General features: G+C 41.2%; 1 protein-coding gene across 2 annotated transcripts in view; it reads left to right on the top strand.

The window, feature by feature from the left end:
* MTMR3 (myotubularin related protein 3) overlaps nucleotides 1-15,173 on the top strand; it is a 48,015-nt gene extending 32,842 nt beyond the window's left edge. The window contains exons 15-18 of one of the 2 annotated variants that reach the window (XM_067306760.1): nucleotides 577-1,993; nucleotides 4,474-4,584; nucleotides 5,134-5,222; nucleotides 9,317-15,173. In XM_067306760.1, coding sequence (XP_067162861.1) covers nucleotides 577-1,993; nucleotides 4,474-4,584; nucleotides 5,134-5,222; nucleotides 9,317-9,488 — 1,789 coding nt within the window. In that variant the 3' untranslated portion in view covers nucleotides 9,489-15,173. The remainder of the gene's footprint in view (nucleotides 1-576; nucleotides 1,994-4,473; nucleotides 4,585-5,133; nucleotides 5,223-9,316) is intronic. The other variant, XM_067306761.1, reaches the window with a different exon arrangement.
* Nucleotides 15,174-15,179: the final 6 nt, after the last annotated feature.

Consider the following 15,179-nt stretch of genomic DNA (forward strand, 5'->3'; position numbering starts at 1 on the left):
TTTGTGGGACTGTTTGACTGACTTACCAAAAAGCATTCTTTCATTATTTCAGTCTTGAAAGCTGAAAGTTTCAGAGGTCCTAGTGTAACAAATGCATTAAAACAGAAAAAAGATTAGCAAACAGAATTAAGTTCTGGATATTACATAGCCTTGTAATTCCTTATATTCTTGTGGGATATAGGCATTCATTTGGTTATCTTGAATTTATTCTATACATGACTTCTCCTTCTATGTTGTGTACCTATTTCTTTGCTTTGCTTTTTTGTAAGATGATTCTGAGAACATACTAAATGGGAGGTGTGACCAGAGTATAAGCATTTGTGCTTTGTGGTAAAGAGATTATTCTGGGAATGTCTGAAGTCTGGTTGAACATATTTTCCTGATGGCAAACAAAGAAAGTACTGAAGCAACTTTACACTACAGAAGGTCAAAATGTGCTCCTAGATAATACTTTACAAAACTCCACTAGTTAGCAGATTGTTACTGCCCTAATTGGGGGGAAGTTTTTAAACCAAAGTAACTAAATATTAAAAAAAAAACCCTAACTTTGGATTCTGATTATTTTTACCTTTACAGGTTACCAAAGACAAGATCATTTGACAATCTGACGACAGCCTGTGATAGTAGCATGCCTACAACCAATCGACGTAGTAGCGATCCCAGCCTAAATGAAAAGTGGCAAGAGCACCGTAGGTCTCTGGAGCTGAGCAGCCTTGGTAACCCAGGGGATGACCCGTTTGATGGAGATAGCCTGAGCAAACAAGGCAGGGCTCCAGTTGGAGCAGAACTTTCTGTTGCAGCTGGCGTGGCAGAGGGACAGATGGAGAACATTTTGCAAGAGGCCACTAAAGATGATGTTGCTCTGGAAGAGCACATAAGGGGTAGCCTAGAGACAGTGGGTAAAGAGGATGAGATTGCCCTGGATAAGGAGAACAGAACTGAAAATCTGCATGGGTATGTCAGTGACCTCTGTGAAAAGACTGAGATGGATAAAGGCATTGTAATGAACAATCCAGTGTCCAATCCACATCCAGTTTCACAAGGTGCTTCTGAGCTTAAAGGACAACAGGATGAGCATACTGATCTCAGTAACACTATCCAGAAGTTACCTCAGATGAAAGGACTACAGAGTGTTCCTTTGGAGAGTTTTGTAAATAGAGATGCTCCAAAGAACATGGAGGAAGGTGTTAGCAAGCTTCAAGGAGAAACAGAGGGTCTGTATAATACACCACAGGCCAGCCTTCCATTACCTCTCACAATCCAACACGAGGCAAGAACATCCAACATTGAAAGTTCTACCGAAACCTTAACAGAGAATGAAACAAAGCAAGAGCTGATTCCTAAGGGTCTTTGCCATAGACCTCATCTGCTCGACAACAGTGCTGATGAACTTTCTCAAACTGTTCAAAATAGGCCAGAGGGGGAAAGCGTGCTAGAACTTCAAAAACTGGGAACAAAAGTAAATAGGACTTCTAGTAGCAGCAACACACACATCCTGATGCCTTCCCCTTGTGCCTTGCCTTTAGCTGAATGTAAAGATGAGATTGTGTGTAATGGAGAGCTGGAGCCTGAGAACAAGGAGACAGAGAAGCCTGTGGGGTTTAGAGTTACCCAGAAATATCCTGCGACAAACGGACATTGTGTGAATGGAGAGGACAGTAGGATCAAAGCTTCTCTGAGTCGGCAGGTCTCTACAGCTAGCTGTAGTTCTGCTCAGTTTCACTTGAGGAACTTGCACCAAAAATGGATGTCTAGTCATCTTGGGAAGCAGCAGACAGCCAGCAGCCCAGACCAACCGGCCAGAAGTCACCTGGATGATGATGGGATGCCTGTCTACACTGATGTTATCCAGCAGCGCCTGCGCCAGATAGAAACTGGGCATCAGCAGGAAGTGGAGACCTTGAAGAAACAAGTGCAAGAGTTGAAAAGCCGGTTGGAGAGCCAGTTCCTGAATAGCTCCTTGCGTCTCAATGGTGATTATGGAGATGAAGTGGTAAGTGACAGGGTAATTGGACCACTGCTGAAAACAGTGGGCCAGTTAGTCAGGTTCTGGATCTCACCATAATGTCAGTTCTTAGTTCATTGGTCAGGCAGTGATTTTTTGGGGCATCCCAGGTTTTATAAAAGTCTCAAGGTTATTCTGAAAATGGCAAGCAGCTGATTGAATACATGGCAAATGGCAATTAATGATGACTAATATTTTCACTGTATTTCAGTTTGACCATTGATACAGCAAAAGTTTATTTTAAGATATATGTTTTGCAGTAAACTTGCACATACTTGGATGTCTTGTTGAGTAAGGCTAATGAGGGTGTCTAAAAACACTTTCTTCATTGTTGTATTCATGCAAGGGCAAAGATATTTTTCTGAAGATGTGAAATGTCATTTAGTGGGACAAGAAGGTGGGACCAATCTTTTGGTGCCTTGCACGCTCAGGGAAAGAAAGACGTAGCAGTGGCTGCTCTGGTAGCTCAGACCGTCAGGTTCAAGCCATCCCCTTGGCAGATAGATGGTCTGCTCAGGGCTTGTTAGCTGGGGTAACTTAAGTGCTTTTGTGACAGCCATATATCAACATGGGTTTCTTTTGTTTGTTTGTTTTCACAAAGTAAGAATTTTAACAGTCTTTTAAACCATCTTTCTGCTTTTTCTACCTTGGAAGTGTTTAAAGTTGTCAAAGTAGAGATTAAGTTTGAGGTGTGGTTCAAATACATATGCTTTCTATAGCATGATTAAATGACTTGTGTAGTTGTGGCTGCAAAAGAAGTTTAAAAATTAAAAATGAAGTAAGTGTAATTCCAAGTACAAAATCTCAACAGCTAGCAAGTTTTCTTATGTCTCGTGTTGGATGAATTTTTAAGTTGCTTTAAATGCTTCTCCCCTACCTATTTTTGCCTAATTTCTCCTCTTCTTTCAATAAATAAATAAGAATAAAATTTCAAAAGAAATATAGTTGCTGGCCTTATACTGTTGCTTGAATGTAACACCGGTTCAGAAAACAAGCAGAAGTGTCTCTTGTTCTTTAGAGGCCTTTGACCACAAAGCAGTTATGTGGATTGCTGCAAAACTTGTTTTTCCAAAGGCCCAACATTTTTAAGTAAAAGAAAAGAAGAGGAAACAGAAAAGCACAGGAGAAGGAGAGGGACATGAAGGGAAAGGTGAGGAGACTTAGGAGAATTCTTCAAACAGAGTTTGCATCTGCCTGTGTGTCAGAACAGCAAACAGAGCCTTGGCCCGTAGGTCCTGAGGTTGGCCTGTAGGTCCTGAGGTTGGCCTGATACCTACCAAAAATTTCCTTTTCCTACACGCACATTATAATGCGTTCCATATGCTTGCAAATTTGAAAAAAAAACTATACATTTATAAGAGGTTCCCAACTTTTGTTTATGTTTCTCCTAATTTGTTTAGAAGTGGCAGAGGTGCTGAATAGTCCCAGGTACATTTGTTGAGAGAGAGATTCAGGGGCTTCTTGGCTCTTCAAGTTAGAGATGACAATACTAACAGCTGTTAAGTGCTCATTCTGGGCATCCATTTCAGCTGAACATCATTGAAATTCAGTGCGACTTCTCTCACTGCAGGAGCTTGAATTCCTTGGAGGAATGTGGTGCTTTGGCTTAATTTATTATACTTTGATTTTTTAAGGGCCTTCACAAATTGTAGTGTAGGGCTGGGAGTGAGATCACTGTGTCCTTTAGAAAATTCCACTGTTTTAAAGAATCTGATCTTTATCTTCTATTTCTGCCTCCGCTTGGGAGTAACAGGGTTTTCTTCCATAACTCCCGAGGTGCCAATTCCTCAGGCACTAGCAGACCCAGCAAGAATTCTCGATCCTTTCATGTATTTAAGGGCTGGCTGAGTTTTATTTAGGTCAATTAAAATACAGTTCTACCTGGCTAGACTATATTGAGAATGCATTATTCCCCCCAAACTACCCATGGAAATGGCTCAAATTCTTGGTTTTCCGTGTGTGATTTTTGGCTGGTATCTTTCTAGAACTTCTGCAGACGACAGGCTGTATGTGTTACTAGTATCAGTTTTGAAAGTGAAACAACCTTGGAAATGAAATGAGACTCTGAAATTGGAGCCACAGATAGCAGGTTTTAGGTTCCCGCTGTTAATCACCCAGTAGGTTGCTAGAACTTCATGATAACACATAGATTTTAAATCCATTCCACCTTCCATCATGCTGTCATCGGAGGGTCAAGAAAAGACCTGTTTTCTTGCAGTTTGCCGCTGCACAAACTGCTTCAACTTGTGGCATTTGTAGTTCCTTTCAAAATGGAATTCTTGCCTTTGCTGCCACGTGTATTGTACAGAGGTTAGCGGTTATGACATAAGGCCTCCCAGGATAAATATAGTCTGCTCTTTCCTAGCAGGAGACACCCTTTTCATTCCCCCTCACCCTTGTCCAGTTTTTATTTGCGTGGAAGTAGGAATATGGGATAGTTCTGTTCAGCTGTGTTTGTTTGCCAACAGACTTCTATACCCGACTCGGAAAGCAATCTGGATCAGAACTGCTTGTCTCGCTGCAGCACAGAGATTTTCTCTGAAGCCAGCTGGGAACAGGTGGATAAACAGGACACAGAGGTACAGACTAAATCCCTGTAAATTCATCATTCTTTCCTTCTGGTAGGATGGGATATTCATAATTCAAATTATACTACTTCCTTTGGTCATATGCCAGTTCCTGTGAACTATCTCCCTTGCATTCACTTGTCTCTCATACTTTGAATATCGTCAGTACCTGTGCCTATGAGCCCTCTGCTATCCACTGTCTATGAACTCTCTTTGGAAAGCTGTGACAGGGATGAATAGCTAAAGGAGCCTTACACTGACACATGCTTTGTAAATATTCTTGGCCTGGATATTTTTGAAAGACAGAAAGAAACCAGGGAATTGGGCTTTATGACTTTGTTTCCGTTTGTCTGAGAGGAAATTAGTGTAACAGTTTTCAAGGGGAAGGTTTCTCTCTTCTCTTTCTTTCACCGTTGCAAGACTGCATTTGTGCTCTTAAAACAGAACAAACACTTTCCTCATGCTGCTTTGCTTTGACTTGGTGAGCTCAAATGAGATGGTTTTGTTTCTAATTAAGTGATATCTCCTTGATAAACGTATCTTGTCTTTTATTTCTCCCAGGTGACGCGATGGCTTCCAGACCACCTCGCTGCACACTGCTACGGTTGTGACAGTACGTTCTGGCTTGCCAGCAGGAAGCACCACTGCAGGTAACTTGTGTATTGCTAGAGGATAGAAGGGGCTATCAGCTAACCGGCAGGCAAGGTCAGGGCTTGAATTGTTACTTCTGCTTTTAAACTAGGAAAGAGTTTTCTTTTGACATGTAGTTCCTTTGTCAAGGATGAATGTCAAACTAAGAATTTCAGAGTAGGAGGATCATCTATGCTCCTGAAGCAAATAAAGAACTAAGAGCTTTGGGAAAACAGAACAGTTTCTCCTGTTACGTTTCACTGCATTCAGAGTACATATTTCAAAAGCCGTATTTGGTGCCTGCTCCACCCTGGCCTAAACATAACCAGCCTTTTCCCCTCAAAGTGAATTTGGAGGCAATTTGCTGTTTACACAGCTTTTTAAGTGGGTGGAAATAATAAAAATACTGTTTTGTCTGCTTTGCCTTCAATACTGCAAATATATGAATAGCATCTTTTTTTCTATTACTGGTTGAAAAACTGCTGCTTTCCTTCTCTAACCATTCTTCCCTTTTCATTAAATTACTTTTGTAAGAGAATCTGAAAGAGACACCTACATGAAATAAAAGTTGCTGGATTATTCTTTGCAAAATATGTCACTCACAGAGGCCACAATAGATAATGCTAGTAGCAGGAGCTTAACGAAGGACAGGTGGTAGTCACCTTTTGATGAGATCATATTCTAGTTTAAGACAGAGAATCTGATTTTGAAGTTACATTTTCAAACAAAACCCTATTCCTGAATTCTGGACATCACAAAATGATTAAAAGAATTATCATTTAGATAAATGGCAGTTATCCCATTTTGATGCTCTGTTGCTTTTTGAAGTTGTAGGCAATAAAAGGAACTTTCTTGGTTTGTGTCCATTTTATATTTTGCTCCATTTAGTCATCTTGTAAAGATAAACAAACCCAGGGAAGAATAAACAGAAGTTGAATGGTTTTGATTTTTCCAAGTTTCATGTTCAGTGTGTTTGTGCAAATTTATTTAAGTATGTCTTACGGCTTCAGATGAAAAATATAATTGTTAAGCATACAATATGTATCTGAAGGATTTTGTAAGAGCTAAGATGATGTTTTCCTTTGTCCTTTTTCTAGCGGGTTTGTTTATTTAGTTATCCATTGTGAAGTGTATCCCATTCAGCATCGTCACCCTGCCTCCTTGCTTCCCTACGCTGGCATTTAGCATCTATATTTATATTTTCTAGGCCCAGACTCTGGAGAACTAGTGCACAGGGACACCTCCAACACCATGAGCAGTTAAAATTGTTTAAGGGTTTCAAGTTTTGTTGCAAATTTCCCTTAAGTGTCTTTGTTTCTTTGTCTTTCAAATGTCTAACCTGGGTTCAATAGGCTCTGCTCTCCTTATTAAGCCACAGTTTTTGTATGATAGAGACCAATAAGGAATAGTGTCCTACACAACAAGAAAAACAAACATTTTTATAGTTTACATTTTCATAAAGCCCAGTGACCAGTGGAAATCTGCTCACCACCTTATCTGAGAGTGGAAATGAGTTGAAAACCACATACTCTAAGGCCTTGAGCAGGATAAAAATATCCAGCTTCCTTCATTGCCACTATTTGCTTCTTTTGCTAGTTCCCCTCTGAGCTCTTTCTCCCCTCCTTGCAGGGACATTGAACGTGTTGATCAAATCTGGTGAGCATTTACAACAGCCTCTGTCTGTTGTCTGTCTGCGTTTTCTTGGTAACTTCTCCAAACTAACTTGGTCTGCTCCCCCTCTTTGTTTTTCACTTGCCTAGAAATCACTAGCAATGAGTTGTGGGTGGATAGCACAATCTGTTGGGTGTTTAGATTCAGATGGCTCTAAAAAGGCCTCTCCTAAAAGGCATTTAGGACTTGGCTTTTGGTAGCTTAAACTGTGATGTGGATTACACTAACACTCACCATCCGTAAATCGTTTGAGTAACAGAGAATGCTTCACTTCTAACCGAAAAGAGATTAGCCTTCAAGTTTAGCCATGATGCTTTTATTTTTGATTCTTTCCCTTTTTGCCTTAATTGTGGGAGAAGTCCGCATGTTAGCGAACAATTCTAGTACAGCTGTGCAGTGAGTTGACAAAAAATCACCGCTAATTTTCAGGAGTGAAAATACCATGACAGTAACAGGCAATGCAAAGCTGATAGAGGGTTAGTATTACAAAAGATGGATAGACAGCCAAGATTTAGTAAGAAGAAGTCGTGATTTTAACAGAGGAAGGGTGCCTCATTTCTCAGAGGAGAAAGGTCACTTTTCCATTGTGTTTTAGCATCTCTATTTTTAATTTCTCAAGTGAAGCAGAGGTCCACCGGGATAGAAAGAACTGAGTTGTTCAGAGCTTTCTGAAGCTAGTGGAAGAACAGCTATCAAACGCTGTTCTCTGTCACACAGTAATAAAACAAGAAAGAAAACAGGCAGAAAACAGGCATGTGTTAGCAAGCTGGTGAGCTACAACAAACAAGTATCTGTTTTAATTTCCCTGGTTGTTTTTTGACCTCGTCTGTCAACAGTAAGTTTCTGCTGGATAATCGTTCTTTCAGCAGCAGAGATGGGAGATGACTGAACTGCTTTTCCGCAGGGCTTTTCTATATAACACCTCATTGGACTGTTTTCACTCCTGCTGTTTCTTCTGATAGTAATTTCTAACAGAGTCCTTAAGAAGACTTCAAAACCAAAAGGCAAAAAGGCTAGCTGTTGTGAGTCTCCTAGTGCTAGGGTAGTGGCTTTGAAACCAGGAGTTGCTGTGCAGAGCTGAGAAAATTAGCGCACTGAAATGAGAAATGGGATTTCTCTTTGCTGATTCTCTCTCCATCAGTGACCAGCATCTGGAAATCTTGTCTCTTGGCAATGAAGGATTAATCAAAGCTGCTGGATGTAGGCAGAATTTTCTGTCAGTCTCTTGGCAGTAGCAAAACTTTTCCAGCATAAAATGGTAATGGTACAAAATCCTGATGCCAAAGAGTTAATGAAAAGGGCATCAGACATGGAGGTAAACTTGAAAAATTCAGATCCCTGAAGTGCTGTTTGGAACTCTTTATAAAAATTGATGAGTTTTGGAGGATAGGGCGCTGCAGTGCTCATCAGGCTAAGCTTGATCAGCAGCAGGTTTTGAGGGGGCTTGCAAGAAAAGAACAGTTATTTTCAAGGTTTAAATCTTATCCTTGGCTCCTGTGAGGTGCATGTGCCAGCGTGCCTCCATCAGCTGACACCTGAGAAGAATGCACATGAGACTGCTCACCCTGCCATAGCATTAATGCCATTTCTAAGCATGGACCTGGCTGCCCATCTCATGGCTTTGCATGATCCTTGTCGACTCTCTGTTTACTCTGTGCAGAAGTGTGGGACTGCTGGGAACACTGCAAAAGGGACTGTATTGTTGGGGCAACGGGAGGATTGCATCTACCAAACCTGTTTTTTTTTTTCATCTGTCCCATGCTTAAACCTTCCAACAGTTCACTTGCAAGAAACAGAAGAAAATGTCTCTATACTGATACTGACATAGGCTTTTAGAAGAGTGAAGGAACAGAGACTTTTACCTTCTCCCAGGACTGCAGTATCCAATATTTCTTTAATGCAAAGCTTGAAAAGTGAACAGGGGCCAGAACACACCATTCCCCACATCCTGGAGTATGCATTCCTTATGGAGAAAGGCTCCTTGTTTGCTGTCTCTCTTTCAGCCATATGCCCACAAGATAGCAGTGACAATACTGACTGGCACCATGCCTGAGCTCCCATATAGTACCTGGGAGATATAGCTTAGCCCTGTTTCACCGAGGGGTAAGTTCCCTCCAGTTTGACACAAGCCAATGCTGTGCAGATGGGCAGTTGCTGTAGAGACGTTTAATGAACTGTAATTCTGTGTCGGAGTTTGCTTTGTATGCCCTTCTGGTGTCCATACCCTAAAACTCTGCTTCGGTTTTAGAAGCAAGTAACACAAGGTACAGACTGGGGCGGGAAGATTGTCTTTGCGTGCAGTCTGTTATTTAGGGAGTAATAACTGCAGTCTTCAGGGTGACCCCTTCACAACACCTACAAATAGTGTAATTGTAGAACTTGGGTAACATCATCAAACTGCTGCTAATATTATTTTTCCTTTCTCCTCTGTTCCTGATCGAAGGAATTGTGGAAATGTGTTTTGCTCCAGTTGCTGTAACCAGAAGGTGCCAGTTCCTAGTCAACAGCTCTTTGAACCCAGCAGAGTCTGCAAATCGTGCTACAGCAGCTTGCACCCGGGTAGTTCCAGCCTTGATCTTGAACTGGATAAACCCATCACTGCCACATCAAATTAAAGCTCCAGCCTGGAAGAAACGGGGGAACAGCTGTGTTGACTCTTCCCCGAACAGACACGCACAGTCTTGGTGGGAGGAGGCTGGGAGGACTGAAGAAGCCATGCACTTTGGAGTTTGGGGCATGGAACACTGCTCAGCAGGACAGAAGTCTAGGATGAACCACTGGATTGTGGAATTCTCCTTTTCCAGTTATTCCCCCCTTTCCTTTCTGTCCTATTTGTGTGCGTGCGTGCGTGTGGGTGAGTGTGTGTGTGATGCGTGCGTGTGTGTATATATATATAATAATATATATATATATTTGTTTGTTTGCTGGAAGATTGTGAAGTGGGAAGGGAGCTGGCACCAGAACCAGATTCCCGTACATCCCACTGTTGAACTGTGTTGCAGACAGACTATTTTATGGAGGAAAGGAGAAGAGGGGAATCAGTCCAGAGTCGGTGTGCAAAGTGTGAATATCTGTAGCATCAATGCTAGTGCTTTCAATCACTCCTGTTACTTCCAAACAAGAAACTGCTGTTTGGGAACCTGTTGCTGCTAGAAGAAATGGGAATCTCTTTCCCAAGAGAGCACTCTCCCTCTCTGTTCTTAGAGTGGGCTTAGTTATCCTCAACTGCGTGAAGGGGGAATCAATCACAGATTTCCATACTCAGCGGCTCTGTATTTGCCTATATAATCTATGTGTTTTATTGCCATTAGCCCTGTTAGCTGTGGCTCTGAGTGGAAACACCTGGACAACTTTGGCTAAGGAAAGCGTGCGTTTGAGAGGTGAGAAGAAGGGGATCGAACAGGCTGCTGAGCTGAGGTTGGTTTTACACTGGCGCCTCTATCTGTAAATGCAATTCATTATTTAAAAACAAGTGGGAAAGTAGAAGACCTTAGACTTCTATCCTTGCCCCATCTGTCGGATGGTTTACTCAGAATGCAGAGCTACTTTTGGAGCGGTGCACTTGTCATGGTTCATACCGATGCTCATGCTATTGATTAGACTCGCACCTTAATGAGAATATCCAAAGCAACTAAACAACAGCTGTGCTGTGCTGGTATTTGAACCAGGCTCGGTCCATGAGAAGTGCACTGATGTTCGCGATACTCCTGGGATGTTTCCTCCTTTTTCAGGCTATATTCAGTGTACTCCAGATAGGAAAATCCTGCCTGAGGATTAGAGATCTAAAATAAATCATGGATTCCTCTTCTTCCTTCTGTCCCTATCTGAGTCAGCTTATAAAGTCACCTCATTAAAGTGTAAACGTCTTGAATATATGTTTCTAAATGAGAGCGTTAGGTACTCATCCCCTTTTCCTTTCAGTAGAACCTGTTTAGTGCAATCTGACAAGGAAGAAATGTGTATGATAATATCCTGCTTCACAGTTTATTGCTGAGACAAAGTTATGACCTCTCTTGTGATATTTTCAAGAACAAAGAATCCTGCTGGAGTATTTGAAAGTTTTAAATAGAAAAGTTCAAACAAAAATCTAACAAGTATTGGGAAAGGAGTGCTTTCCTTCAGTGCAACGTCAGAATTATATAATCCAAAGTGAGTATCATACAGAGGAAATCATCTTAGAACATTTGTTTGATCGGATGGGGAAAGAAGTGTCCAGGTAATTTTATTTTTGATGTTTAAACTTCCCACGCCCTTTGAAAGGATCATTACACTGCTGCAGTGTAAGCTGAAGATTTACAAGACAAAAATGAATGTCCAGGAAGCTGGTTTAGCATAGTGGCCTGTGTCCTTATGGGCAGGGGATCTGGTAATAAAGCATCTTGGGATCTTCCCTGGTGCATGTTTTGAAACGTTTTCAAATCATCAGGAGGGAAAAGCAAAGAAGACAGGGTCTGCAGTTGGAGTTGTAGCTATAAAGTATTTGTTCCTAAAACAGTGCAGTAAATATCTGGAATAGAACTTTAGGCATTAATGTATCAGGTAAAACAGAGAAAGTTGGAACAGGAAAAGGAAAACATACAGCTCCTATCTCTCTGGCTTTTTCCATTGAGGTGGGTGATTAGAAGTTTGATTTTAGGAGACATGGTCTAGCTCTACACACTAACATTGTGTGGTTTTGTGGTGCAAATAGACAGTCAAAAATAAGTCTAAGATTCTGCAGTTCCTAATGACAGGTGCCAAGAGGGTATGATACGGGTTTTTGGGGTCTGTGATGTACAGTGTGAATAAATGCTTGCAGCTCTTAGTCTTTTTTTGATCAATGAAGCACTTTTTTATTAATATTATTTTTCTTTGTATGTAAAGGAGGAACCAGTATCTCTCCATAGCTGTATATATAACCCTTCTCTCCTAAAGAGAGTAAAGTGCTCCTATATTTTTCATTTTTGTCAAAGCAAGAAGTAAATACTTTAGAATTGTTAAATATATAAATAAAAGTGAATAAAGTTTAGAATTTTGCATGGGAGCATTTGCTAACACACTTTCTAATTTTTTATTTTTCTTTCCTGTCCTTGATAGGGGATATATTTGAGGTTCAGCAGAAACACCAGGGCCTTTGAAAAAGGAGGCTGCAGCAATCCTCCTGTTGCTTTCTTTTCCACTGTGTGTCTTTGCAAGGAACAACCAACTGTTGCTCCTAAACTTAGAAGAAAAAATACTAAGCTTGGTTTCCCTGGTGCAACAATCCCAGGGAGAGGGGAAAAAGACACAAACCGCAACACCATCAGGTACTGGCCTGTACAATCAGCACAGTTTTCTTTGAGGCTGGAGAACTGTATGAGAATCTAACCTTCCTTGGTACCTCGTTTTTCTTCTTCCCCTTAACTGACCATCATATTTCAAAGCTTGATCCAATGATGCTAGCCCAAATGCAGAAGTGGCCCAGGTCAGCAGGGACTTCACCCCTGCTTTCGGTGAAGTTTGGGAAAGGAAGCTCTACATTTCCCATCCTCTGCAGCAAGCAAGCACTGGCATTCACTGCAGTGACAGCGTGGTGGGAAGATTGGAGTGTAGTTCTCACTTGCACACTTTCTGCCTTATTCTCAATGCTGGATGGTGGAGCAGTGGCTCTTTGGGAACAAACCAAACTCACTCAGGTTTAATATCTTTTAATCTTTTCCCAGAAGGTGGAAAACTCAACTGCTGTTTGTCCTGCAAAAGTCTCCTGCACAAGGGTCCGATTATTCTCCTTTTCTTAGGACTGCTTGCTCATTTCAGCAGCCTACCGCATGCATGTCCATCACCTAAGCTCATCCTCCTTCAGTCGTTTCTTTTCTTGCATATTTTAAGTCAAGAGAAAGGATTTGTCCTGAATTCTCTGGGGGACTAAAGAGCTCCTTGAGCATCTCTGAATTAGTTTAGGACAGGCCTGTTCTGATCACAAGATGTGGTGCACAGTTGCTTTATAATCTTAAGGTATTTATTTAATCAAATAATACTGCAGGTTTTGGACAGAGCAGTGATCACAGCTGGTAGTAGTATTTACAGCTTCAAGAATAAAATAAAAAGCATATATAATGTTGTGCGCTGTTAAGAATGTGCAAAGGAACAGCAGGTTTTCAATTATACATCAGAATCTGATTTTATATAGCTCCTTTCATACCTGAGTTACTTCTAAGTGCTTTTTCAGTAACTCATTACTCTGTAGTGCAGTGGCTATAGACTTTATGTGCACACCATTACTCACAGCCCTGGACATTTGCACTTAATTCTTGGCTATTCTCTGTTTGGAAACCACTGAGTGAAACCCTAGGGTTCTCTCATGCTGTTGTCAGAAGGAGTTAGAGAACTTTTTAATTTCCACGGAGTGTAAAGCCGTGATTGTGCAGGTCTTCAAGCCAAAAGCATCGCCCTTCTGATGGTCCAGCAGTTTTGCTAGAGGAGCACACAACTGATGATACTGTGTAGAAATTCACTTCCCAGCGATCAGCTTTTCCTAATGAACATCCTTTCCTCTTTGCTCTTCAGCAGCATTAAAGTCCGAAAGGACAGGAGTGCTGTTACCATAATATGCAGCTTTTGTGCTGTCTTACATACTGTGATTTTCTTAAAATGATCTCCTTATGCAAAGGCAATTTGTACAGCTTATCATCAGGAGTCTCAGAAACATTATTAGTGGCTGAGGGAAAAAGACAATCTTTGAGAACCGAAAGCCCCTCTCGTCCTCAGGTAGGACAACAGCAACCCCAACCACTCCTTACTGGTGGAACTGGCCCATTACTGCCCTATATTGGAACAGGAATCACTAAGAAGCAGCAATGTTGTAGGACTGGGCACCAGTTAGCAAGGTTCTTCATCTGGTGGTGAAGCGGAAGAAGGTGTCAAGAACCACTTGGCTGAGCGGGAAGGACTGTCCCAATGAGGCAGAGTCCAAGTTGGGAGAGATTTTGAACTACCATTCTGAATTATGTTATGAGGCTGCAAAGGGCGACAACCATGTGCAAAAAAGCTGAGCTGATGCAGAGGTCGTTTAATGGCAATGGGGCATGCAGGTGCTTTATGGTTATTCTGTACTTGCCCCTCTAGTAGATCCTGAATTATTCCCGGATATCAATCCAAGGGATTGAGAGAATTTAGCAGTGTCCAGAGTCAGGTAAAAATCAGTGTTATTCTAGGCTGTTCTGGAAGGAGATGCAGAAAAGCAGATAGCAACACTGCTAAATGAAGGCCGGTTCTCTGACATTCGTTCACATGCAGGATCTGGATCAGGGGCTGTGTAGCCTTCAGAGTTGTCCTCAGTTCGAGTCCATTGCTTGGCATCACTCAGAAACTGTTTAGTGATTACCTGGAATTACCTTTTCTGAGTAAAAAGCAAAAGCAGCAATTTAGGCTCTTTTTGGAGTGAAGTAAGGAAGGAATGTGAGTGAATGCAGCTTTTGTTCATACAGCGCTTGCAGAATAGTGTATTTATAGCTGTGCTGCTAGGAATTATGTTTGCTCCTGGTTGGGTTTTTTTTTTTTTTTCTTTAAAGGACAGACTGGTGAGTCTCCAGTGGGGCGTTCAGTATCTTTACAGACATATATACTGCTGAAGGAGCACATCAGGTCTGCTGAGGCAGCCAAAATCTAGTCCAGGGAGCATGAAATTTCTGGTTTGCACTTTTTTAAGAATTCAGCTCAGTTCTTTGTCAAAGTGGGAGTCCACCAGCATGAGAACAAGGAAATAGAAGCAGAAATGTAAGATTTGAATACAGCCACATCTGTACAAACGTTGTCTGTCTTACTGTCCGTATACTATAGAGACATCCCGTTTCCCGGGCAGAGGAATAATAAACTTCCAACCCTTCATTTTACACTCATAATACAGGCATTGGAGCTCGGAGTGTTGCATTTCGCGATTTAAGATTACCATACTCTTCGGACTTTCAAATTTTTTAAATGCTGCTAAAGTTTTATCTTACTATTTAACAAATATGTTTTTTAAACCAATTTCCCATAGTTATGTTATTAAATGATTTTTATCTTGCAGTGGCAACCAGTGATGCATTTGATTGATTGTACATTTTTTTTTGGTGGAATTTGTATTAAAATGACATCTGAAGTCTTGATTAATTACTTCAAGAACATTAAATGTTTTAAAACACGCAAACCTATGAGAGCAGAGAGCTGTTTAGCAGCAGTATAAAGTGTTAGACCCTAGTGCTTCTTTGTTTGTAACAGCATTTATTCTGCTGTAGCCTCAGAGTGAATATTTAGATCTTAATAAATTTGTCATTTTCCTACACAGTGACAATTTTACAGTCCCTTGT

This window comes from Apteryx mantelli, chromosome 17 (assembly GCF_036417845.1).
Source record: "Apteryx mantelli isolate bAptMan1 chromosome 17, bAptMan1.hap1, whole genome shotgun sequence".
NCBI lineage: Eukaryota > Metazoa > Chordata > Aves > Apterygiformes > Apterygidae > Apteryx > Apteryx mantelli.